Source organism: Spermophilus citellus, assembly GCF_964194105.1.
Source record: "Spermophilus citellus genome assembly, chromosome: 5".
NCBI classification, from domain to species: Eukaryota; Metazoa; Chordata; class Mammalia; order Rodentia; family Sciuridae; genus Spermophilus; species Spermophilus citellus.
In genome coordinates, this window is record NC_138186.1 from 41,319,003 (window position 1) to 41,346,376 (window position 27,374).

The window sequence follows — 27,374 nt, forward strand, 5'->3', positions numbered from 1 at the left end:
ATTTTAGCTATGTTTATTCTGCTTTGGTTGCTTTTGATAAGAGCAATTACTGTGCTTATGTTGCTATTAAATTTGTTGGTGTACCTGCCAAACCTTCATTTCAATTTGTTGTGTGCATGGCTTTTATATTCTCTGACCTCCCATTTTTTTTTCATGGGTTAGGGTTAGGATTAGTGAAGTCCAGAAAGATCAAGATTCTAGCCCTGGGCGACACAGCAGAGTTGCTGAGGCTGGGTAAAAATCCAGATGTTTTAGCTTTAGCCTAGGACTCTACTGCAGGCCTTGGTTAGAAGGGTTGGCAATGAGTGGAAGAAGATTCTCCCTGTTTCCTCATTCAGAATTCATGGGAGCTGTGGGGAGCGACCGTGATGGCCAAGAGCAGGTTGGTGATCTGTTATGTCCTAGCAGGTTTGTTCAACCCTTGAAAGCTAGCCAGAGAACTGCTCCTTGGTGGGTGTCTATGTTTGTTGCAGATATATCGACTGCACAAGCTATTTGTGTATTTCAACCTAATAACCTTTATAACTTCCTCTGTTGGATCAGACAGTATCCTGTTTTTGCAGAAGACAGACAAGTTGAAAGAAAGAAAAAATAGTTTGAGCATAGAATTAGCTTGAGGTACAGACTGACAGGATTTGGAAAGATGCCTTCAGGATCTGATATCCTTCAGTTCATCATCTTGGGTGCCGCAGTCTGGCTGGGCACAAAATAACCGAGCCGCCACGAGGCACTTGTAGGTTCAAACAGGAACTCCTTTATTGCCCGAACTCCTGCAACAGCCAGTGGGCCACCCATGCGGCCCTTCCAGGAACACCACACCACACCACAACCAGAACTTTCTCCACTGGGACTTCCTTCGTCCATCGGGCTCCGCTCAGCAGGAACTCAACCGGGAACTCAAGGGGCGCCCTATTGCCGGACCGCAGGGGTCCATATACAACTGAATACACAGCCTGTTTCAATCCAGCATCATCCAGTCACAGCAATTATACACAGCTTAACTTAATTATCATCATCTTAATGGCTCGCTGGCGGCACCTCTGTCACCTCTCAACCACTCCTTCTGGTAATATGCCAGGCACCATTCCGACTAGGCTGTGGCTCTCAACACTTAGGTTGGCTTTATTTTCAAAGATACTAACCTTCTGATTAACAAGATTGTTTTAGTATCTTCAAACCAAGCTATTTCTTGAATGTAAGAAACCACCAAAATCTCCCCTCCCCAACTGAGTCTCCTTATGACTGGCTATTGAGTAGTCTTGTTCTGCCCTAAAGCAACTAGGTGGTGTGTGTGTGTGTGTGTGTGTGTCTAACAGGCCTTAATTTTGTCACCTTTGAACTGAGGGAGAGCTTTATCCTAAGCACAGGATCTCCAGAAAGGAATTGAATGAAGTTACTTACCAAAGGAAGGAAGAATGGAATCTGAGTGGGTCCCTCCCCTCCCCTCAAAGATAAACATTTATAATGCTTACTAGTTGGGTCAATGAATTCAATATCTTTTGCTGCTATAGGATTCCTATTATTGGGCTTCTCTCATGTTGTTTCTTTTTATATTTTTACTGTTAAAAACACACACATACGATGAGATTCTATTTCTGACCACCAGATTAGCAAAAACTTTAAAGTTGACAGTAACAGGTGCTGGCATAGCTATGGAGCACCTCGAATACACCAGTACTATCACTTTGGTAACAGTTTGGTCTGTGCTGATCAAGCTGAGGATGTGTCCACTTGCAAGGGTGTTCTAGGACATGTGTGCACATATATTCATGGGACCAGTGTTTATAATTGTCCCAAACTGGAAATAAACTCAGATGGCTAGAAGTAGATGGTGTTAAAGTTTATACAGCAACACCAAAAGGTTTAAAAATCAGCTCATAGTCACATGATTGAGCCTCATCAAAATGATGTTGATTACCCCTCCCCCCAAAAAAATTACATGCTGTTAATATGATTCCATTCATTTGAGGCTCAAAACCAGGAAAAAGAAATTATACTGTTTATGAATGCATGTGTAGGTCTAAAACTAAAGAAAAGGGCAGGCACTATTATAATTTATTCCACCACAACTATTTTCTCACTTTCTTCTCTCCTGATTTCCACACCTTTTCGGAGCCAAACCTTGGATACTGTGACCCAGTGGTGCTATGCGACCCACTGTTCTCCCTTCTACAGGAAAAGAAGAAACCACCTTTCTCCCATCTTGCTGGAGAAAAAGGACAGAGACTAGGACTGCTTGCATTCCTTCAGCAGACACCTACCATCCGCCTTCTTTGCATCAGACATAATTGCATGGACTTTGTCTAGTGGCTTCTTTTGGGCAGGAGGGGTCAGGGTGTGTGTTGGGGATGGAACCCTGGCTAGGCAAATGTTCTACTGCTGAGCTACATCCCAAGCACCATTTTTCTTTTCTTTCTGATATTAGGGATTGAACCCAGGGACACTTTACCAAGAAACCACCAAAATCCCCCCTCCCCAACTAAGTCTCCTTGTGACTGGCAGTTATGAGTCATGTTCTGCCCTGAAGCAAACTAGGGGTGGGGTGTGTGTGTGTGTGTGTGTGTGTGTGTGATTAACAGGCCTTAAGATTTGTCACCTTTGAACTGAGGGAGAGCTTTGATCTGCATCCTCAGTCCCTTTTATTTACTTATTTATTTTGAGACAGAGTCTTGCTAAGTTGCTTAGAGTCTCACTGAGTTGCTGAGGCTGACCTCGAAATTATGATCCTCCCAAATTGCTGGGATTGTAGGCGTGTGCCAGCATGGCTGGCCTAAGCAAAGGAATAGTATTTTTTAAATATTGGGTTGGGACATGCAGTAGCACTTTAAGATATAGAGAGGGGTTTGTTTTAGCTGTGGGTCAAGATAAATTTGGAGGCAGGGAATGTCAAGAAATGATCTGGGGACAAGAGCTGGGCCTGGATTATCTGGGGCCTCCCAGAAGAATGGAAGGGAAGGAGAGGAGTTTGACTATCCCTGGAGCACCAGAAAGCCATTGAGGGGTTTCATCCAGGGGTGTTTACATAAGCATATTGACACTTTTTTTTTTTAATTATTTTATTGTTGGTTGTTCAAAACATTACATAGTTCTTAATATACCATATTTCACAGATGGATTCAAGTGGGTTATGAACTCCCATTTTTACCCCGTATACAGATTGCTGTGTCACATCAGTTACATTTCCGTTGATTTACAAATTGCCTTTCTAGTGACTGTTTTAACACGTGGCAGGGTATGCTTGAGGGACAGAAGGAAAGCCAAAATGGCTGGAGCATTGAAAGTAAAGGAGAGAGGAGGTTTAAGTAAATTGAGACACCACTGAGAGTTTGATAATCCCCACTATTGGATCCAATTTCAGCTTTTAAAGGATCGTTTAATTATATCACTAGTTATAAGCTCTGGAAGGGCAAGGACCTTGCCATTTTTGTTCTCTTCTGTAACCTCAGCGCCTGGCATATAGTAGGCACCCAGTAAATAACCTGTTAGCTGTTGAGTGAATCATGACATCCTCTTTTTTAAGTCTTCAGTGGCTTCCAGAGCTGTTAGGATTAAGTCCGGTCTTAATGTGGCTTGCATAATTTGTTCCTCCTTTTTCTCCACCTTCCCTCTGCTCAAATCCAGTGGCCTGCCCTGCCCCTGCCCTACCCACCCCTGGCTAGTTGTCAATTCCTTGTACTCATAGCCATCCTTTCCCTCCATTCTTCTGCCTGTGAGGCTGTCCTTCCACATCACTTCTAGTGGTGAGGGAGGTTTTATTCTCCACACCCCAGAGTGTGGTGTGGGGCAGTGGAAGGAGTTCTGGGCAGGGAGGTGCATCTCCCACAAGCTCTGCCACTGAGCAAGCCAAGCCAAGGCTCTGACCCTCACATTTCTCATCTTTAAATAAAGGGGTTCAGCTAGTGTCCCAGTCCTGACTAGACATTAGAATCACCTGGGAAGTTTTTGTTTTTTATTTTTAAATACCAAAGCCAGGCCCACCTCTGACATTCTGACTCATTTGGTCTAGGTATGTGTTGAAGCCTCCTCCCCAGGTGATTTTTGTGTCATCTGGGCTGCAAACCATCCCACTAGAGGATAAAGGATTCCTTCTTCTTTCATTTATTTATTTATTTTTTCTCCCCATGGTGCTAGTGATTGAACACAGGTCGTTAAGAATGCTAGGTAAGTGCCCCAAGATTACTTCTTATATTCTCGGGTGCACAGCACACAGATGACTTTTGGGAATATTGTAGGCAAAAGAGAGTTTGGTTCATGAGTCAACATAAGACAAATTTCTAGTCAACAAACACCTAGAACTTCCAATTTTCTCTTAGGCAGGATTGCCCAGTAGACTGGCTGCAAGACAAGGACACTTTAAAGCCTTGTCTCGTCTACCTCCCAGCTGGTGGCTGCCTCTAACCCCGTGGGAATTACTGCTGCTTGGAGCATTCTCAAAGCCTGGTCCTGGTGGTACACAGGGCCCACACTGCCTTAGGAGCACCACTATTGCTTGGCCTGTGGGAGAAAGTAAAACCCTCATGGGACCACAGAAATGCACTGTCCAGGCACCAGGATCTCCTGGGGATAGTCTGGTGCTCAGTACTCAGCCACAACCAAGGTTATAAAATTTGGGTGCTAGGGTACAGCCACTCCTCTAGTTTGCACATCTAGATCACACTTGCTTTTTGCCCTGAATTCTTTTTTTTTCTTTTTCTTTTTTAATATTTGTAGGCAGCCAAAGGAAAGCAAAAGTTTTTGCCCTGAATTCTGTTCTTTCTTGGGTTACTTGAGGTGTCTTTTGAAGCCTGCTTCTAGGAGAATTTACTTATTTTGCATTAAGAAATGGACCTTGATCCGGGGCCCCAAAAGCCCTTAAATGAGATTCCCACAGGGCATGGACTCTAAATGTTAAGATGACAGGAAGAAGAAGCTATTATTTGGAGGCCCTGAACCTGTGGTCTATATGCAAGGGTGCAAACCTAGGTCCTTCAGCTACAGATTACATATCTGGGATTAAGTGTTTTCTAGGGTACCTCTTGGTGGCTTCTAGGAACCCAAAGCAGCAGGATGCAGGGGGAAATGTGCTGGTATTAGGGTACAAGAAGCCATAGAGTCTTGAGTGAGTGTTTAGCACTTTCAGGAGCAGAAGCTGGCTTCTGTTAAGAAGCACAGGGCTAGAGTTTTGACCCCTTTCCTTTGGAACTGGGCCCAGGTACAGGTGGAGGCAAAGAGTGCCAGTATCTGCCCACAGGTGTGGACATTGACAGCAATGCTTTCCTCAGCTAGGTTTTAGTTCATAGTTTCCACATGCTGAAATGTACTGCCAGGAATTAATGTCAGCTCCTGCCAGTCTGTTGATATATGTAGATTAGAATATCTACTTGTAGGACAGAACTGGATTGTGGAGAAAGGGGAACTCAGCCAAAGGTAGCAAGTGTCCTCAGTTCTGCCCATGAAGAGGGTGCCAGGAAGTTGCAGACCTTAGTTTTTGAAGCATCATCTTCTTTTGGTAGAAGTGCATCTGGCTTGTAGCTTATTGAAGGGATACAAGAATGGTCCCACAGAAGTGATATGTGACCTCAGGTACAAAGTAATTCATGAAGTGACTTCCTTGGGATTTAAAATTGTTTTGTGAGTAAAGGGAATGGAGGGAGACCACATTAGCTCTGAGTTGTGTTGTTTTGTTTTTCTGGCTCTACTCTTTTTTATGGTCTGCCCAAGATCCAAGGTGTAAAAGGGAGAGTAAAGGTTTTTGCCTCTTCTTGTGGAATTTGTGGAGATAATCAGAGAGAATATGCTGAAGGCACAATGATAAAAAGGTCAAAACCATAGAGGAATGTGGTGGTTGAGGGAAGAGTTTTTGGAGAGGATGATTATACACTGGATCTGACAGAACTGGGCATGGGGAAAAAAAAGAAAAGCTTTTCTGGTTTGCCCATGTCTGTCATACCCAACCTCATTTCCCCTAGTTATGAAATATTGAGATCCTCCTTCCATCACTGAAAAGGAAAAACTGCTATCCAACAGGACTACCTTATGTAAAGCATGCAATAGTGATGGCTAGGGTACTTTCAGTCAGTATCAGCAGAATATGTGTCCCTTTTCTTCTGTCAGCACTACTCAGCTCACAAAGCCTTCAATGTAGATGACCTCATCAGAGCATCCTAACAAAGGAGCTGGCATTAGACCCCATTTTATAGTGTGCTTGGGTTGGGGAAAGAGTGTGATGAACTGGGCTGAGGTATTGGCAACAAACACTGCTTTCTAACCCTAATGTTCTTGGACAGGTTGCTAAATCCATTGAGCCTCAGTTTCCTCAGAAGAGGATCCTGAACATGAAATATTGTTCAGATGTATAATTGGCAGATACCATTGCCCAGAAGTTGTTGTCACCTGGTTATTTGGTCCCAGAGCCCAAACTTGAATCTGGATTGTTCAAACCTGGGGTCTTATTTGTAAGTATTTAACAGTACCACAGTCTTTCAGTATACATGCAGATAAGAGTCGGTACAACCAAGCAGTAAGATTTGTGTCGGTCCTCTTTTCAGTACTGTGATAAAATATCTGAGAAAATAAACTTAAAAGTAGGAAAGGTTTTTGTTTTTTTTTTTGTTTGTTTGTTTGTTTGTTTTTGTTTTCTTCACAGTTTCAGAGATTTCAATCCATGGTTGCTGTATTGGTCAGCTTGTTTGCCTCTGGGACCAAAAGATAATTTGTGGCTCTCAACAAATTTTAAAGAAGGAAAAGTTTATTTGGGGCTCACAGTTTCAGAGGTCTCTGTCTATAGATGACCAGCTCTATTGCTCTGTGCCTGAGGTAAGGCAGAACATCATAGCCGATGGCTGTGGTAGAGGAATGCAGCTCAGGACATGACAGTTAGGAAGCAGAGTGAGAAACTCCACTCACCAGAGACAAAATGTATACCCCAAAGTCATGCCCCCAATGACCCACATCTTCCAGCTATACCCTATCCTGCCTATGGTTACCTCCTAGTTAGTCCCTATCAGCAGATTAATGTACTGATTAGGCTACAACTCATAACCCAATAATTTCACCTCTAAATTTTCTTGCATTTTCTCTTCCATGAGCTTTTGGGGAATACTCATATCTAAATCATACCAGTTTGGCTGGCTCCATTTTTTTCTGGGCTTCCTAGGCAACACATTATGGTGGAAGGGGGAGTATGGTGGATCAGACCTGCTCACCTCATGGCAGAAGAGAGAAAGAGGGAGAGAGAGGGCTCAGGGACAGGATATAGTCCCCAAGGGCACATCCTCAAAAGACCAGCTCCCTTCAATTAGGGACATTAGCTCTGAGTTGTTTTGTTTTGTTTTCCTGGCTGTACCCTTTTCCTGGCTCAACTTCTACCTCCTACAGTTTCCGCTACCTCCCCATAGTGCCACCAGCTGAGAACCAAGCCTCTAATACATGAGCTTTGGGGGACATTCCAGATTTAAATGTAACAAGATTGAAAACGAGAGTGGATCTGTTTCATTTGTCTAGTTAGGGAAGACTCTGGAAGAAGAAAAAAAAAGTTCTATACAGTTAACATTGTCTTCAATTCCATTGAATCCATTTGTTTGTTCAGCACATGTGTGTTGAGCTTCTGCAATGTTTCAGGCAATTTTATCTCTATTGCAATCATTTAAATATTTTTGTTAGTTTCAGCTAGAGGCTGGGTGTGGTGGCTCATGCCTGTAATTCTAGCAACTTGGGAGTCTGAGGCAGGAGGATTGTAAATTCAAGGCCAGTCCAAGAGAGTGAAGCCCTAAGCAACACAGTAATACTCTTTCTCAAAATAAAAAGAGCTGGAAGTATGACTTAGTGGTAGAGTGTCCCTAGGTTCAATCCCCATTGCCAAAAAAAGAATGTGATTGAATCTATAGACCCTTTCCCCAGAATATTTTTCTTTTTACTTTGTTTTGTTGAACCATTTCAAATTGAGGGTTTTTTATGTTTGTTTGCTTGCTTGCTTTTTGTAATCTAGGCCATTAGATTACAAGTGTATGTGACTGCACCTGGCTCAAATTAAGTTTCAGTCATGCCACTCTGAATTCTGAAGAATCCATGGCCAAGAAATATAATATTCCTATTCATGATCTCAATAAATGCAATTAAGGAAATAATCACCCAAATTATTTTCAAATTAGTCCTCCCAAATTTTTATAACTTAAAAAATTACAAAAACAGGTTTTAGTCATGGTTTTTTTTTTTTTTTTTTTTTTGTTTTTGTTTTTTTTTTTTTTTGCATTTAGTTTTTACATCTCTTCTATGACATTGACTTTAATAGACCAGGCCATTTGTCTTGTGGAATGTCCCACATTCTGGATTTGTCTGTTTCCTCTTGGTGTGGTTTAACTTCACTATCAGCACTTTTTCTGTGGTGACATACTACAGTGTTCTTTTATCCTTCGTATTTTCTCTAAACTGGAAGTCAAATCTAAAATCTTGATTAGATTCATTCATGTTGAACATTTTTGGTGAGAAATCTCTATAGGTAATGCTGTATAGTCATATGATGCTTTATTAGGAAGCATATGCCAGTTTGCCTCATCTGTTAGTGATGCTGTATTTGGTTACTTGATTAAGAAGATCACTAGATTTCTCCCTTATTAAGAAACATTAGCTCCAGGTGTGGTGACACACACCTGTAATCCTAGCAACTCCAGAGGCTGAGATAGGAGGATCATAAATTTGAGGCCAGCCTCAGCAATATAGTAATACCTTGTCTCAAAAATATAAAAAATGCACAAGGCTGGTGATGGCAATGCAGTGGTAGAGTGCTCCTGGGTTCAATCCTCAGTACTGGGAGTGGAGGGGCACATTAAGAAATAATCTAGTCAGTGTACTTTGGCACCATGGGGGCTATTCTGTCCCCACAAATTTTTCATCTGTAGTTTTAGCATTTATTGATGATACTTGTGTTGTTATAATGGCAGATGTTCTTTCTTTTTCTATCCTTAACTTTCTTTTCTTTTTTGTGCTAGGAATTGAACCCATGGCCTCATGCATGCTATGCATGCTCTTACCACTAGACTATACTCCCAGCCCCAAATGGTGTCTAATTCTATTATGTTTCCTCTATTTATTAATGTTTTTCTATAATCCTTAGGCAGTTTTATTTATCTAGTACAATGATTTTTATAAGTTTCAAGACATTTGAAGATCCACTGAAGCCCAGTATGGAGCCTGGCTGAGTGACAGTACCTGTCCTGGTGGTGACAGTACCATATTTTATGTGGAGGGGAGCTATAGCTAAGCTCTTAATAGTCCTTTTTGTCTTCCAGTAAATTGCAAAGTAAATTCTCATCCCCAAAGATGAGAATTTCCCCAACATCAACCATCCAAAAAAATCTCAGCTTTAAAACTTCCAAGCCATTCAACAAAGTAGCATGAGAAAGGGCTCCAAAGCCCACAAGAATTACCCATACCACTTCCTTTTCTTCTTTCCAAGTTCTTTACAGTGTGTTCCCACTGGAAGAATGCCTGGCAGGCTATTTCCTCAAAAGTAAGAGCAGGCAACTCAGCATTTCTACCAGCCTTACTGACATCCTAGGGGGAACTTGATGACACCTTCATTTGCCAGTTGAATGCCTTGATCCCTTCATTTGAGCTGTGAACATGTTTTTTCACTTTTTACATCTCTTAAAGTCACACGTCTAAATCCATGAGTGCTTCCAGTTGGGATTTATTATCACAGTATAATCATCCCTTACATTTGTATAGTACTTTACAAAGCACTCGTTATGTATTACAGTCACTATATTATAATCCTGTTTTGTTTTCTCTTTAGTCTTATAGAATCAGGCCCTTATTTCTATGTATTTAGTGTCACTGTTGACAAAGGCCACTGGACTCTGTTGTGATAGACTTTGATTGCACATATCAATAATAGTATTGATTTGCCTGTGGTTCTAGTTGCTGCATTCCACTTGCTTACCTTTGTCTCCTGTTGGCTGGCTTCCTGGCCACTATCCTAGTTGCCATCCATGGATCTACAGCAGAGCTACTTCCCTACTCCTGCCCCACACCAGGAGGACTTTGTTTACTATAACTCTGGAGCACACTTGGCACCCTAGTTGGTTCTGCTCATTTATTCTCTTGCTGCTGCATTCAGTCTCAACTCTCTTTGTGGTTTGAATACTCTGGTTTTGGGAACCAGGGGTCTGGGTTCTTTCCTAGATTTCCTTTTGTGTAACAGGCTTATGCTTAGTACTTTGAACACAATTTTTTCATATTCTGTGTTTCATTTAACTAAGAATGAATGAAGTTACCCTAGAATGGTAGTAAGGAGGATAAAATGCTAGAGGTCACCTGGTCCAATCCCCTAGTTTTACTTCTGAGGAAATAAACATGCCCAGGCTTCTTTCAGTTGTATCATACCACAGAAGTTTTAAAAACCCTTGGAGGTAAGATTACTCTCCCCAGATAAACTGAGGCCTGGAGTACTTAGATGACTTCTGTGATGTTGTCACAGAGGCAGAAGGCAGCTGTTGAGTCAAATGTGCTGCATCTTGTCACCTCTGACAAGAACAACCAGGCCTGCTTGACCAGGAGAGTCACAGTTGAGAATGAATCCAATACAGCCAGGCTGTGCTGTGCTGACAGACTGAGTTTAGAGTCCAGCTGCCTCCAGGACTGAACCAAGGCCAAACCCTAGAATGGCCTGGGGAAACACACGCAGAGGAAGACATTACACTCAAACTTTTTGCTCTTTTGTTTTGTTTTGGTACTGGGAATTAAACCCAAGGAAACTCTACCAGTGAGCTATATCTGAGCTATATCCCCAAACTTTTTTTTTCCAGGTTACATTTTTTATTAGAATATTATAATTAAACATTGTATTTGTGCTCCTTTTGACAAAATTATGCATATAAGGAATTTTATTTCAATCCCCATTTCTCCCTCTCCCTTTATCCCTCCATCTCTACTTTTCTTCTTTTCACTCCTTTATTTATTTTTGATTGGTACTTTCTACATATACATGAAGGAGAAATTCCCTTTGGTGCATTTATATATCTATATATAATGTGATTCTGTTAGATTCTTAATATATTTTTTCCCTGCCCCTTCCTTTCTTCCTCCCTCTCATTCTTCTATTTCTGCTTCACTGATCTTCCCCAGATCTTTATGTTATCTGATTCCCTGCCCAACTCCTTTCTTTCCCTTGTTTTGTTTTAGCTTCCACATATGAGAGAAAACATTCAACCCATTCTCTTATTTCACTTAGCATGATTTTCTCCATTTCCATTCATTTACTGGCAAATACCATTATCATTCTCCTTTATGGCAGAGTGAAACTTCATTGGGTATATACCACATTCTCTTGATTCATTTATCTATTGACAGGCATCTGGATTTATTCCATAATTTGGCTATTGTGAATTGTGCTGCTATAAACACTGAAGTGATTGTGTTGCTATAGAATGTTGATTTTAGTTCTTTTGGATAAATACCAAGGAGGATAACAGCTGGGTAATGTAGTGGTTCCATTCCTAATTTTTTGAGGAATCTCCACACTGCTTTTCCAAAGTGACTATACTAATTTGCAGTCCAATCAACGATATATGAGTGTACTTTTCCCACATCCTTGCCAGTATTTATTATTTATTTTCTTGATAATTGCTTTTCTGATGAGTGAGATGAAATCTTAGTGTAGTTTTTATTTGCATTTCCCTGATTTTTGACAATTTTTTCATACATTTGATGGCCATTTATGTTTCTTCTTTTGAGAGATTTCTGTTTGGTTCTTTTGCCCATTTACTGATTTTTTTTTTTGCATTGATTTTTTTGAATTCTTTATATATTCTGGATATTGGTCCCCTGTCAGAGGAGTTGCTAGGAGAGATTTTTTTTTCCCATTTCATAGGCTCTCTCTTTACACTCTTAATTATTTTCTTTGCTGTGTAGAAGTTTTTTAAACTGATGACATCCCATTTATAGATTCTTAGTTTTATTTCTTGAGCTTTAATTGTCTTGAGGAAGTTGGTACCTGCACATATATGGTAGAGTGTTAACCCTGTGTTTTTTTTTTTTTGTTGTTTTTTTATTTATTTATTTATTTATTTTTTAGTTCTCGGCGGACACAACATCTTTGTTGGTATGTGGTGCTGAGGATCGAACCCGGGCCGCACGCATGCCAGGCGAGCGCGCCACCGCTTGAGCCACATCCCCAGCCCTAACCCTGTGTTTTCTTACAGCAGTTGCAAGGTTTCTGGTTTAATCCGTAAGTCTTTGGTCCATTTTGATTTGACTTTTGTGCAGGGTTAAAAATAGGGTTCTAATTTCATTCTTCTACATGTAAATATCCAGTTTTCTGAAAGAATTAACATTTTAATCCCTCAGAGGACAGTCTCCAACTTCCCAGACTCACTCAAAATTGGCCTTCTTGATCCGACCTGACTCGATTTATCTATCTACACTGATAGCCTGTCTAATTCTGGCTTCAATAGTTTGACTTCTTCTTTTCCTGTTTAAAACTCTTTAATTTCACTCTCTTGCCTGGTTGCTGTAGCTAGAGTTTGAAAACTGTATTGACTAGAAGTGGTGAGAGTGAACACCCTTGTCTTGTTCTTGATTTTAGAGGAAAATCTTTTAGTTTCTTTCCATTTGGTATGATGTTGGCTTTGAGTTTGTCATATATAGCCTCTATAATGTTGAGGTAAGTTCTTTCTGTCCCTAATTTCTTCAGTGTTTTTAACATGAATCATTGCTGTATTTTATCAAAAGGCCATTTTTACTTCTATTGAGGTGATCATATGGTTCTTGTTCTTCTATTTACATGGATAATTACATTTATTGACTAGTGTATGTTGAACCAGCCTTGCACCCCTGGGATGAAGCCCATTTGGTCATGGTGCATTATCTTCTTATAGTGTTTTTGAATGGAGTTTGATAATATTAAGGATTTTTGTATCTGTGTTCATCAGGAGATTGGGCTGTAGTTTTTGTTTTCCTAGATGTATCTTTGTCTGGTTTTGTTATAAAGGTTATATTGGCTTTATAGATTGTTTTTAGGAGTGTCCCTTCCCTTTAAATTTCATGGAATAATTTGAAACTGATGTTAATTCTTTTTTAAAGGTCCGTAAATCTCAGATGAGAATCCTGGACTTTTCTTTGTTGGTAGGTTTTTAATTGCTATTTTGATTTCATTACGTGATATTGTTCTGTTTATGTTTTCTATATCTACCTGATTCAACTTGGGCAGGCCATATATGTCTAGAAATTTGTCACTGTATTCCAGATTTTGCAGTTTTTTTTGAGTCTAAATTTTCAAAATAGTTTCCAGTGATCCTCTAGATTTCAGAAGTTTCTGTGGGCTTATTTGTTTGCAGAATCGACTCTTTGCTGATCCTATGTATTTTTTTTGTTCTCAGTTTTATTAATTTAGCTCTGATTTTTAAATTTCCTATCTTCTACTGATTTGGGAGTTTGGTTTGTTCTAACAAGTCTAGGCCTTGAGGTGGAACATAAGCTTATTTGAGATCTCTATTTTTTTTTTTAATTAGGCACTCGATGCAAAAAGTTTTCCTTTTAGTACTGCTTTGTTATTCCCAACCCTTTTTATTTTTTAATTTGAGACATGGTCTTGCTCCATCACTCAGGCTGGCCTCAAACTTGCCATCAGCCTTTTGAGTTGCTGGGATTATAGGTGTGCACCACTGTACCCAGCAGTGCTCAGACTCTTTTTTTTTTATTATTATTAGTTGTTCAAAACATTACAAAGCTCTTGACATATCATATTTGATATGCATATTGATTCCAGCGGATTATGAACTCCCATTTTTACCCCGTATATAGATTGCAGAATCACATCGGTTACACATCCACTTTTTTACATTCTGCTATAACTAGTGTATGTTGTATTCTGCTGCCCTTCCTATCCTCTACTATCCCCCCTCCCCTCCCCTCCCCTCCCCTCCCCAGTGCTCAGACTCTTGATGCTCCCTGATGCTTCCTGAGTTTAGTAGGGAACCTCAGTGTTCTTAATCCTTTTGAAACCTAGAGGAACAAAGAAAAGAATCTCTTTATTTGCTTAGGACCTTGTGGACAGATGTGCAGTCTGTGTACTGCCTAACATAGAAAATACCATGTACACGGTAGACATTATAGATTTATGTTCATTATGGCCATTTTCAGCAGGTAATGGTTGATTATTCTATTAGTTGATGCATTAGAGCACCTTTCCAACAGATGAAGAGAATACACACTAAGGCAGTACTATTTTCTCAGTAGCAAGGTTCAGGCTAGTGGCAGCCTGCTCTTCACTCTCTGAACCTCAGTTTTCTCATGTATAAAATGAGTTGGACTAGATTGATAAGATCCATTTTGCTCTGACACTGAATGAGTCGTATAAGGGCTGATGATATTAATTGAATGCTGTAGTCACAGCCCTTTGCAGGGTGCCACCCCTGCCCCTTTGCTCTGCCTACCCTTAACTCCTGTCTGTTTTTTAAGGAGGAGATACCCTACCAGTGAACTGAGACTACACTGAGCTAAGGGCACTATGGCCACATCAGCCCCTCTGCGGAGCCTAGAGGAGGAGGTAACCTGCTCTATCTGCCTCGATTACCTGCGGGACCCTGTGACCATTGACTGTGGCCACGTCTTCTGCCGCAGCTGTACCACAGATGTCCGGCCCATCTCTGGTGGACGTCCTGTCTGCCCGCTCTGTAAGAAGCCTTTTAAGAAGGAAAACATCCGACCTGTGTGGCAATTGGCTAGCCTGGTGGAGAACATTGAGCGGCTGAAAGTGGATAAGGGCAGGCAGCCTGGAGAAGTGGCCCGGGAACAGCAGGACACAAAGTTATGTGAGCGGCATCAGGAGAAGCTGCACTACTATTGTGAGGACGATGGGAAGCTGCTATGTGTGATGTGCAGGGAATCACGGGAGCACCGGCCACACACAGCTGTCCTGGTGGAGAAGGCCGCCCAGCCCCACAGGGTAAGCCCTCCTCACTCAGGAAGTACCCTCTGTCTTCCTTGGGATGCTTCACGATACACACCTCCAGAGGCAAGGCCTGGCTAAACCCCCCCTGGTGGGTTCTTACTGGCCCAGCCCAGAGCACCCATCTGTCTCCACTGCTTGTTTCTCCATAGGAAAAAATTCTGAACCACTTGAGTACCCTCAGGAGAGACAGAGACAAGATTCAGGGCTTTCAGGAGAAGGGAGAAGCTGATATTCTGGCTGCATTGGTGAGTGGGCCTTTAGGAAGCCATGAGCTAGTCATCTATGTGGGGCTGGATGGGGAGGACAAAGTTGATGGCATTGAGAGGGGTGGTTCTGGGAGTAGCTCAGGAGGGTGGGCGTTGTGTTGGCAGGGGCAGGCCTGGGCAGTAGCCCAAGCTCCATATGTATGCGCCAGTTGTGTGCTTCAGACTTTGGAATTGCTTCTCATCTCAAGGTGAGCAGTTTGTCTGGATATCAACCAGGGTCCCTGCCCTCCTCATGACTCTCACCTTAGCTGCAGGGCACATGTTGGCAGCTGTGGCCTTCTGCCAGGGAACTAAGGAAGACCTAACTTGCTTCATTCTCCTTTTCAAGGAACAGAGGAGAGATGTGATTCCTGAGAGTGAAAGGCAGCCAAGAGGGCTTGGGAGGAGAGAGCTGGCTGCAGGGTAGGAGCTGAGAAGGAAGGGGTGAAGAAGGCTGAAGCTGTCTAGGGAGGCCCAGTAGGTGGCTAGTGGATAGAAAACTGGTAGCACTTTAGAGGTGGGTCAGGAGGGAAAAAGCTGACAAGATAGTTCCAATTTTCTGGGGGGATTGTATGTACTGGGAAAGTAGACAGTAGAAGAATGTTGGGGCAGGACCAATAGCCAGTGACTAGGCCTTGGGAGATGGAGAAAGTAAACCTGAAGATAGCCTGGGTCCAAGGACCATCTGAGGGCCCCAGTATGCATGGATGCCTGTAGCCCAATCCATGTCAGCAGGGGGACTAAGGACTCCAACCAGACCCTAGCCCAGCCTCAGCAGGAAAGGACATGGTCCCTGAGCAAACATTCTGTTTTCACTGAGGAAACATGATACAGTCCTGCATGACAAGGAGGGGGTGCACGTAGACTTTTTATACGTTATGTTAAGATTCTGAAGGAAAGACTGAGCGGGCTTGATGATATTAATCAAGCAAAAGCAACACACAGAGATTTTGTCCAAGAAGGAGCAATGTGTTAGCTCATGAGTAGGACACACAGGAACAGATAGTGGAATCAGTTCTGATTGTGGTAGCAGAGTGAACTGGATTGATTTACTAGTCAGGTCTTTTGAGAATATTAGGGTAGACCAGAGCACTTAATAGCTACTCTCACCTCAAGGGTTGTAGAGTTCACAAAGGGGAGTAATGTGGGGGAAAAGCTAGCCAGTGCACCTCTAATGCTGAGTCCTGGAGGTATTCTACATCCCAAGATGGAGGTGTCAGCCTTCTCCCTTTCTTCCCCTGCAGAAGAAGCTGCAGGAGCAGAGGCAGTACATTGTTGCAGAGTTCAAGCAGGGCCACCAGTTCCTGAAGAAGCGGGAGCAGCATCTGTTGGACCAGCTGGCCACCCTAGAGCAGTTGCTCACAGAGGGTAGGGAAAAGTTCAAGACCCGGGGCGTCGGGGAGCTTGCCCGACTGGCTCTGGTCATATCTGAGCTGGAGGGCAAGGCACGGCAGCCAGCTGCAGAACTCATGCAGGTGAGTGACCTCACAGGGCAGGGAGCTGGGAGACTCAGGGTGTTTCCCGTCCTGCCTCTACAGCATAGGACCATGGGAGAATTGCTTTCTTATGGTGCCTCAGTTTTCTTACCTGAAAACTGCACCTCATCTGAAACTTGGAAATAGTAATCATATCCTCCCCTCTTATTCCAAGGGTTATGTGAACATAAAGTGAGATAACTGACATGGTGTCACTTCAAATAATAAATAGTTTACAAAGAATATCTAAATAGTTAAAGTGTGCTATAGGAGTGGAAGGTAAGGTTGTCAAGAGCATCATTACCATGCTCATCACTACCCCCTGGAGCCCTCCTTGTGATAAGTTATCAGTAGATACTTGTTTGGTAACAGCTTAATGTCGTTTTGGGATGAAGAATGGGTTCGTGGCTGGGGTAGCTGAGGTAGTACTGAACAGCAGCTCTTGTCATGGACCTATAGTGTCTGGGAGGGATAGGCAACTGGGGGAGGGATACATAGATGATGAATTATCCTCAGAAAATAAGGAGAAGAGCAGGTGAGGTGCCTAGGGATGCTTCCTGGAGGGGGTGGCTTTGATTCTGAGAGTAGGTTGTCAGATTAAAATGACTCCACATCGCCTTCCTCCTGGTACTTCTCAGAGAATTCACTATCCTGACTCAGTAGCCTTTGGAGGGAGAGAGGGCTCCATCTTTCCATCCTAATTAGCCAGGAAAGGAGCCATCTCGTGGTTTCCCCCCTTTTGCATGGTTTAGGATGACTGGGCCTGTCTGTCAGCAATGGAACCACCAGGAACTCTAGGATAATGGGATAGCCCAGTAGCAAAGCAAGTTCCCCCATGTGTGCCAGCCCAGGCAGCATAAAGAGATGGCCTCTTACTGCCTCTCCCTGCTGTGGATTTGGACATACAAAAGAGAACTGGCAAGGACTTCACTCTTCTAATTCAGCCTCTACTGGCAAAATCACTGAGCTCCAGTATATAGAAGGGATTTATGGCAGGCCATGGGGCAGGTCAGGATTAGGATTGAATTCAAGCCTGGGTGTTCTGACTTCCAGGTTCTCTGCTCTTGTTCTTTTCTCTCATTTTGTCCAAATGTGTGTCTGGCCCCCTCCTTTCCTCCAGATGTCATTCTGTTCCCTCAGATTTCTTTTTTGCAGGCTCTTTGGGTCACTTGTTTCCCCTCTTCTTCCCCTTCAGGGATGCACATCCTTTCTTCCCCTAGCCACCCACACCACATGTAGATACTTGGTTGCCAGTGTTGCAGAGAGAGACCCAGGGCTGAGGGCGCTAGTAGGGCTAAGGGTGCTAGTAGGGCTGAAACCTGATCCATCCCAGGAGTTGTCTCAAGGCAAAGGCACTGCTTTCACTGATTCAGAGCTTTCTGAAATTCTCCTTGCCATGGGTCAGGGGACCAGGAGAAAGGGGATGTCTACTTAAAACCAGCACATGAAATATTGGCACTGGTGGGATTTTTTTGTGTGTTCAGGTTTGGTTTGACTGTAAGGAAACTGAATAACTAATTCCTTAATTATTGTTAGTATTTTCCCAGAGATTATTTGACTATTAAGGGACAGCAAGAAAGAGAACCAAAGCAGGGTCCAGAAGTCTGATAGAGAAGCAGAGGTGAGAAGGATCAGTAGCAGGATAAAGTACATGAAACAGAGACCTTTGATAAAGGGAATGGAAGAGGAAAGAGTCCCTGGGCTGGGAGCATCAAAAAGATAGTAAAGGGTCAGGGGAATAGAACCCCAGTGTCCCAGAGGGACACTGACCTCCTCCCAGTCTGGCCCACAGTGGATCTTGCATAGAAAGTTTGCACCTCTGCTTCCCCTACTGTTGGTCACTGACTATACCCATGAAGACCCTTGCAAGTACTCTCTGGAAATAACCAGATAGTCTAAGGAAGCCAGCTTGTTCCCTCTCCATTCCCATTTACTACTCTCTTCTCCATAGCATATATCACTTACTAACATAATATGATATTTGTTGCTTCTTATCTGCTCCCCCTGCTAGGATGTCAGCTCTACACAGGTAGGGATTTGTGTCTCTTTCTCTTTTATTGCTGTCTCCTAAGCTTCTAGAACAGTGCCTGATATATAGGAAGCACTGAATAAAGATTTGTGGAATAGATGAAGGAAGGCAAAAATCAACTAATACAAAGTACTATGGAGGCTTTAAACTCACAGAAGAGGATCTAAACAGCGTTTCACAAGGACCCCACCCCTACTCACCCTATCCCACCACCAGTCTTTTCCTCATACAGACAGCACCACTTTCTTCCCTATTGCTCAAGCCATGGCTTCTCCTCAGTTATCCTTGCCTATTTTAATCCCTTGAGTCTATCTCCAGAACATTCCTGGAATGTGCACCTTCTGTCTCCACTGCCACCTCCCTAGTTCAGGCTGTCTTCCTCCCTCTCTGGTCTACAGCAGCACCTCCCAGCTGACCGTCCTGTATCACATTGCCACCCTTACTGCATTCTCCTCAGGGCAGCTAAGTGATTGGTCGCCTAGGGTTTGGGCCAGTTGCTGTACAGTAGCTCAAACAAAATAGAAGTTTATTTCTATGAGGGTCTGTAGAGGTATCCATGAGGTCATCCAGGAAGCTGGATTTCTTCCATCTGGTTGTTGCACCAGCTTCTAGTGATGTTGTCCTTAGCAATGTGGTGAAAGTTGGGTTCATCACCACCGTGTAGAAATTTAGTCAGGAAGAAAAGAGAAACTGAAAGAAATTTTCTTTCTTTCTTTCTTTTTTTTTAAAGGACGTGACCCAGAAATCATAGTCATTGCTTTCTTTCATATCCCGTTGGCTGGAACTTAGTCACATGACTAGACATGGTTATAGGAAATCTGGGAAATGTAGTTTTCAGGGTAGCTATATGCCCATCTGTAACTCAATGGGTTCTGTTGTTAAAATGAAGACGACACAGTGGGTCCTGAAAGACACTCTGCAGTCTCAGCTGCATGTAAAGCAGATCACATATGTCGTCCTTTTGCTTGAACCCCCTTCCACTGTATGTTGAAGAAATTCATACTCCTACCACCCATATCCATCCCTGCATGATCTGGCCCTGCCTCCTTTTCCAAGCCCTTTCCCATTTTTTTCTTACCAGTCATGTGGCTAACACTTTCTTGTTCTTCATACACTAGCTCTTGTGTTTCCTTGGAGAGGTTAGCCCTGCCATCCACTAGTCGCTTCTGTCATTGTGATTATTTTGTTTGTTATCTTGTTTTATCCAATGCTCCCACTACAGTATCAGTTCCATAAGGAAGGGGCCACATTGGTTTTGTTTACTGAAGTGCCCCCACCTCTAATGCAGTACTAATTACATGTGAATGCAGTCTTATTTGACTCACATTGGTGCTTATGTTTTTTTTTTTTTTTTTCCTTCCAGGATACCAGAGACTTTGTGAATAGGTAAGATTTTTCTTTCTGTATTGTACTTCATTCCCCTGTACCTGTGTCCCCTCCCTTCTTCTTTGTCCTGTTCCATGTGAACCAGTGAGGAGTGATCAACCTGATGTCTTGTGGGAAACAAGAGCATGACCTGGAGGACTAGAGATTCCTTTCCCCTGAGCATGTCTCTGAGTAATGCCAGCTTCTTGTAATCACTGTCCTTGTAGAAACCTAACTTAGACAGGAGCCCTCGTATGTGGAATCTGCTGATGGACTTAAGTCCTGACTCAGGTAGTATCTCTGGGCCTCTGTTTTTGTGTCTCTTGATTGGAGATACAAAATAATCTGACCTTTCCTGACCCTTTCATAATTGTCATGAAGATTAGGAGAAAAGTAAGAAGAGCCAAATCACAGGTTGTCATGCCTGTTATCTTCTCAGGTATCCACGGAAGAAATTCTGGATCGGGAAGCCCATCACTCACATGGTTAAAAGAAAGACTGGAGAATTCTCAGATAAACTTCTCTCTTTGCAGCGAGGCCTGAGGCAATTCCAAGGTAAGGGTTGAGGAGAACATCAGGGCAGGAATCAGGAGGGGCCACCACATAGAGAGAGAGCCCTTGGCTTCTCCCCATCATAATCTCAACCTCCCTCTTTTGAGGGCCTCCTGATTGTTTTCACTTTTATTCTTAGGGTCTCGGGGATGGAGCTGTATCACAAAATTAGTACCAGCCAAGTAAGAAATGGACCCATACATTTGCTAGGCTTGAAGGTCATCACTATTTTTTTTTCTCCCCAGGAAAGCTGCTGAGAGACTTGGAATATAAGACTGGTGAGTTGAGTGTACAAAGAGTTTTCCCAGATTCATCTCAGTTAAAGGAAACTCCCCCTACAGAAATTTTGGCTGCCACCTGTCAGCCCAGGTAGCCCCCCTAATTTCCCAGCTGCAGTCTTGAAGCCCCATTCTCCTTGCATTTTCTGGCCAATCTTCTACTCTTTAGTCTGCCTTAGGGCCTCTGCTTGGTGTTGGAATGCTCCTCTTCCCCATGTTATTCTGTCCTCACAGGTATTACCACCAGTCTTTTCCCCGTGGCTAAGTTTCTTCTTGTCTGCCTGACCACGTGGTCCTGTATTTGGAACAAATAGCAATGGTGGCTCAAGGTCAGAGGCCATCCCTGCCAAGGCCAATGCTATGCTCCCTCTCAGCCCTGCTGCCAGGTTGCGCACTGCATACTTCAGATGTCAGTAGCAGCCCTTGGATTATGTAGTGTGGCAGCCTTTCCATGGATACCATCAAGACCCCTTCAGTTATGCAGTGTGGTATCCCTTTTCACCTTGCCACTTACACTGTTACTTCTTCCCTTGTCCCAACAGTAAGTGTCACCCTGGACCCACAATCAGCCAGTGGGTACCTGCAGCCATCAGAGGACTGGAAGAGTGTGACCTACACCAGCCTGTACCAGAGTGTCTACCAGCACCCCCAGCAGTTTGACTGTGAGCCAGGAGTGCTAGGCAGTAAGGGTTTCACCTGGGGCAAGGTGTACTGGGAAGTGGAGATAGAGAGGGAGGGCTGGTCAGAGGATGAAGAGGAGGGGGATGAGGAGGAAGAGGGGGAAGAGGAAGAGGAGGAAGAAGAAGCTGGCTATGGTGATGGATATGATTGGGAGACAGATGAAGATGAAGAATCACTTGGGGATGAAGAAGAGGAGGAGGAGGAAGAAGAGGAGGAAGTTCTGGAAAGCTGCATGGTGGGGGTGGCCAGAGACTCTGTGAAGAGGAAGGGAGACCTCTCCCTGCGGCCAGAGGATGGGGTGTGGGCGCTGCGCCTCTCTTCCTCAAGCATCTGGGCCAACACCAGCCCTGAGACCGAGCTCTTCCCAGCTCTGCGGCCCCGGAGAGTGGGCATTGCCCTGGATTATGAAGGGGGCACCGTGACTTTCACCAATGCAGAGTCACAGGAACTCATTTATACCTTCTCTGCCACTTTCACTGGGCGCCTCGTCCCCTTCTTATGGCTCAAGTGGCCAGGAACACGCCTCTTGCTGAGACCCTGAGCCTAACACCTGTTCTCAGCCCCACACCCGTGGATGTGTCACTTCTCTGAGATCCCAGGACTCTGATAGGGGAGGTGCCTGGCCAGAGCACCTGGAGCATGGCAGAGGGGGAACCCCATGGCCACTGCCACGCACCTCCCCATCACGGTGGCCCTCAAGACTTCACTCAGTGCTGTCACTGTCTGTAATGCCCTCATCAGGCTCTTCTGCCTCTTGCTGGTTTCCTGTGGGACCTTCTGACCCTGAAGTCCTTGAGGGCTCCCTTTCTCCTTTTTAACTACCCTATGCTCTTATCTTTGTGCTCTTTGTTGAATAAGGGGCCAAGGAAGGATTTTCTGGTCCAATATGGCATCCTGCGCCAGCTAGTCTTGGGAGGGACCATCATTTACACCTGAGACCCATTTTGTTGCCCTCAAACCCTTTAGGTTTCCCTTGCCAAAATTCACTCAGCTGTCCACCTTCCCTGTCATTTTAAACAAACCTGCTCCCACCTCAGCTCAGATTTAAACATACATGAAAATGCTAGAAATAAACTAAAAAAACACAGAGACTTCCCAGGCCATTTAGGTTGGCTGCCTGGAATGCTGGTAGGAATTATGTTCTCACAGAAGGTTCAGGACAAAGTCCTCTAAAATCAAGCTGGGTGTATGAGGTTTCCATAGCTAATAGGTGGGACTCCCAGAGCCTTGGGGGAAGGCTTTGGGATAACAACTGTGATAACAAGAAATCAACTGTGTGGATTGGTCCTTATAAGGAGATTTTTTTTTTAAAGATCTAGAACATCTTGTTCTTGATTCCTATATCTAAGAACACCAGAGCAGATGCCCAAGACAGCAAATCCTCCCCTTGCTAAGGGGACTCTCAACATTTTTTCCAGGGGTGTTAGGCTTCTGTCATTGGCCACTCAAAGAGTTCAAGCTCAATTCTCTAGAGTGGAGGGGAAGATAAAAGCTTTGAGGAAAGGGAAGGAAAATAGGAGTCCACATCAAGCCTTTTAGATCCTCATGTCAGGGAAGAGATCAAGGTATCTCCTCACTGCCTTTGGATCCAACCCTTGGTCCAAATGCCCCTAGTTCCCACAAGCTCACTGCTCTAGCCAAAGTGTTGTCCCAGTTTTTGTCCTTACCAATTTAAGTGTTCCACCAGTCCCCTGCTTACCCAAGCATTGATTCCTCCCCTCTGGAGGATTGATTGCTCCCTTCCACTCTGGTTCTCAGTGGTCTCTTAGCTACCATATTGTCCCAGAGTGGCCCACTTTGTATGTATCACATGCTGCCTGAGTCACATGTACATCTTATTTCTGTATCTAGTTTGTAAGCTCCTCAAGGGTGGATATCATCCCTTAATACTTCTCTTATAGTCTCCATGGCACCTAGTGCCATGCTGGGCACAGAGTAGGTGCTCAATAAAGACTTGTTGAATGAACAACCTGGAGATAACGTATATATTTATTATGACATAGAGGTCACCATACTTATTTTGGCTTCAAAGAGCTTCTATTGATACTAATATCCCAGAGTTTTCCTTTGTTTCTAGAACTCTTGACTGCTTTCTATCTTCTCTTTGCACACATACTATCCTTTCTGTAAATCCCCAAAGAAGAGCCTTCCATAGACACAGATGGTTTCACCTTGTTCTTCCTCTCCTGTAGTTCCTTGAGCTAGGTCTAGTAGTAAGTGATCCACCTTGAGAAGGGTGGTAGCAGCTGATATACCCATATTCTTGGGAAATTGATGCCCCCAAGAAAATGCCATCTATAGGCAGTCTTGGCTGCATTCAGTATTTAGCCACTTCTAAATTTTTGAAATTGCCATTTTAAAGACAGAAACAGAAAGATTCTACAAAACTACCTCTGAGATGACACTAATGGCAAAGAACATATTTCCTCCCTGTACTCCCATTTGGGGACTCAAATTTTCCATTTTTATTTTTTAATGTGCATTAGTGTTTTATGAACTATGCCTACATAAATGATCAACTTTCTGTAGTGCTTCCAAAAAGAGCAATCCCCTGCTTCATTCCTCTCTCAATAAACCTCGTTCATCTTTTTCAGCGGACTATTAGTGTTTATTTTCAATTCTTAATAACTTGAGTTTAGGGACTTATCCCCTGATTTCCCATTGTAAGGGAGGAAGATTTAGTTTTCTGCCCTCAGTGTACACACTTTCCCACCTATCCCCAGCCCTTCAATGTGGTCCTAACATTGAATAAGTAACCAGTCTGTCTATTATTATGTCTGAGTTCCTGTACAAGTTTTTGTCTTCCCTGGAGTCAATAACTGCTCTCCCCACCACTTCTGCTTTATTTCCTGTGACTTTATTACTACTATAACCCCTCCCCAGTTGCTAAAGATCTCAAGATGCTCTTATAATTTTGTCTGATGCTTCTCTTCTGAAGCCTCCTGACCTTGAATCTGGAGCCATTGCTCCCTCACCTGTGCACAGCTTCCTGCATCTCCCTTCAACATCATATTGAGGATCCTGGGTTGGCTGCATTTCTTTGTCTTGTCTTCCTTCCTAATTTACTTCATTTTGATGAAGCATCATCTAGTAATTTCCTGAGAAAAGGTACCTGTAAGTTGAATCTTTTAAGTTGAATATCTGGAAATATCATCCCACTTTCACAATTAAGAGTTTTGCTAAGTAAAGGATTCTTGAGTGGAAATAATTAGGAATTTCAAAGGATGGCTCCACTGCCCTCTGGCTTCCATCTTTGCTGTTGAGAGTTCTTGTGGACCTTGGTTCCTGATCCTTTGATTGTGACATGCTGTTTACTGGAGGTTTGGGTGTTTTATCTATGTCCTCACTTAGATTTCTTTATGTACCTTTGTATGTTTTTTCCCTCTCCTTGTGCTGTATAACTCAATGAGCCTTTTGTGCAAGAGATTTATAGTCTTTTGGTTTTGGGAAATTGTATTGAACTATTTCTCGATGATTTTTCCCTCCATTTTTTACCTGTTTTCTCAAATTGATTATCTCCAGCCTTCACATACCTCCTGAGTGCATTTATAGAGTACCCATGATATGCCAGAACATTTCTAGGTTATAACAGTGATAAGGGTAACAAAGTTCTGCACTCGTGGAGTTTATATTCTACTGGAGGGAAATAGATGTGATAGAAAAAATGAATGTGAACATGTTTTGAATATGTTTTGAGGTTAAGGTCAACAGGACTTGCTTGGAAATAATCAGAAAAAAAAGAAATGAACTGGGGTTTTGAATAAGGAGACAGATGAAAGTTAAGAAGTAGGTTTAGGAGCAATAGTAATAAAAGTCAACAGTTCTGTTTTGCTTATGCTACATTTGAGATAATCCACTGGGCATCTAAGTGGAGAAGTCAAGCAGTTAATTGACTATAAGAAATCAGGGCTGGAACAACTGGATTGGGAGGATAGATAGACAGATGCCACTTAAATTCATGGAATGAGTGTGAAGATCATAACTAGAATGGGTCCAAACTGATTCTTGGCCTTTGATATATAGATTGGCCAGGCAAAAAAGCTGGCAAAAGGAATAGAAGCCACAGCCAGTTGGGCAGAAAGAGGCCAATAGCAGAGGAGAAGAGACGATGTTTAAAGGAAGGTATGGCCAGCTATGGTGCTCCTGAGAAGTCATGGAGGTGACAGCGGGGAAGTGATGGCTTTGGCCATGTGGAGAGGATGGAAGATGAAATGGAAAAAAACAATTGTAACGTTAAAAAAAATTAGCAGAAAATGGATGCTAATTGTTGGAACACCAGATGGAGGGCCTGTGGCCTGTGCCATATATGGTACCCTCTGCACCGTACCCTGTCACCTGAAAGGATGATCTCTGTGGGATGTATTAACCAGGGTCTTTTGCCCTCTGTCTTCTAACTGGGCTTAGCTAATGCATCATACCTGCAGAAGATCCAAGGGTGGGAGCAGAGAAGCTGGTGTTTGTTCCCCTTCTTGTCCTTTGCCAGGAGTTGGCTAATGCTATTCTCTTCTATCTTAGGCCACAGCTCCTGTTGGAGCCACAGGTCTCCAAGTTCCATTGCTGCTCCTCCCTTACCCTTTCAGAGCTGGGGTCAGTAACTGCACTTGCCAACCCAGGAATGCTTTGCTGTTCCTTGGTTTGCCTTAACCCTACATGCATCTTTTTAAATAGTTCCTCCATTAAATTCTCCGTAAGTACTCCTTTTGGGCAGTGGTCATGGTAACAAATTAACTTTCAGGTGGGGGCAATGGAGGAAAGAGGAGGAAGGTGGAAATGAGACACTGCTGGGTTGAGTGTTTGTGGAACTAAGGACACTGCTTGTGCTACACATTTTTTAGGAGGATGAGCAAAGAAGGTTCCTTAAAGCCTGGTTGTTATATTTACATTAAAGTCTGTGAGAATAAACATGATGAGATAAGATGTAATTATTCAAGTAATCTTCTTTGGGGTGTGATGAAGAGAATGGAGTGAAGAGAAGGAATGGAGAGCATGCTTGACTTATAGAAGTAATAGGCTGGTTCCCAATCTAGCTCATGAACTTGAGAGACAGTTCTTGAAGAATCTTCCTGAAGGAGTCAGGAACACTTTTGAATAAAAGAAGATTGAATGATGAAATGATGACAAAAGTGCGCTACCGCTTGAGCCACATCCCCAGCCCAAAAAAAATTGTCATAGACTTGTTCTTTCATCTCAATATTTATATCTCTTAGGTCTCTTAATTACCTAGGACCTCCAGTGCAAGGTTGAAAGAAGTCATGATGTCATTCTCATTTTGTTCTTGTTTTTTAATGGGATGCTTCTATTTTTTAGTTGGAATTATTAAGTATGTTCAATTTGATGTTTGATATATAAATATATTCTTTATAGAGTAAGAAAGTTTTAATTCCTAGTTGAAACATTTTCATTAGGAATGAGTATTAAATTATATCAAATGCCTTTCTATTTATATTCAAACAACCATCTTTTTTTCCTCTTATTAATGAATGACATTAATGAATATGTTAGATCAATTTTTCTATTTTGGGACAACAATCATTTAATTTCTGCTTGATTTCATTTATTAATTTTATTTAGAATTTTTATGTTTATATTTAAAATAAGGCCCAATTTTTTTCTCTACATAATTTTAATATCATTTATATTAGGTTCATAAAGTGATTTGGAAAGCAGAAATTATCTTATTTTTCCTCCCAAAGTTTTCATAAAATTTGCCCATAAATCAACATGGACATGATGTTTATTTTTGTTGCGGGGTGGGTTCAGGGGAGAAGGTATTCAATGTTTTATTTCTAATTTTACTTAATGAATGGTTATAGATCTATT

At 42.8% G+C, this 27,374-nt stretch overlaps 1 protein-coding gene across 3 annotated transcripts in view; it reads left to right on the forward strand.

Moving 5' to 3' along the window:
- LOC308649834 (tripartite motif-containing protein 26) overlaps positions 1-26,461 on the forward strand; it is a 31,589-nt gene extending 5,128 nt beyond the window's left edge. For 2 of the 3 annotated variants that reach the window (XM_081295686.1, XM_081295684.1), the window contains exons 2-8: positions 14,437-14,923; positions 15,079-15,174; positions 16,419-16,649; positions 20,042-20,064; positions 20,483-20,598; positions 20,841-20,873; positions 21,416-26,461. In XM_081295686.1, coding sequence (XP_081151812.1) covers positions 14,486-14,923; positions 15,079-15,174; positions 16,419-16,649; positions 20,042-20,064; positions 20,483-20,598; positions 20,841-20,873; positions 21,416-22,095 — 1,617 coding nt within the window. In that variant the 5' untranslated portion in view covers positions 14,437-14,485 and the 3' untranslated portion in view covers positions 22,096-26,461. Of the gene's footprint in view, positions 1-13,059; positions 13,102-14,436; positions 14,924-15,078; positions 15,175-16,418; positions 16,650-20,041; positions 20,065-20,482; positions 20,599-20,840; positions 20,874-21,415 lie in introns of all 3 variants that reach the window. The other variant, XM_081295685.1, reaches the window with a different exon arrangement.
- Positions 26,462-27,374: the final 913 nt, after the last annotated feature.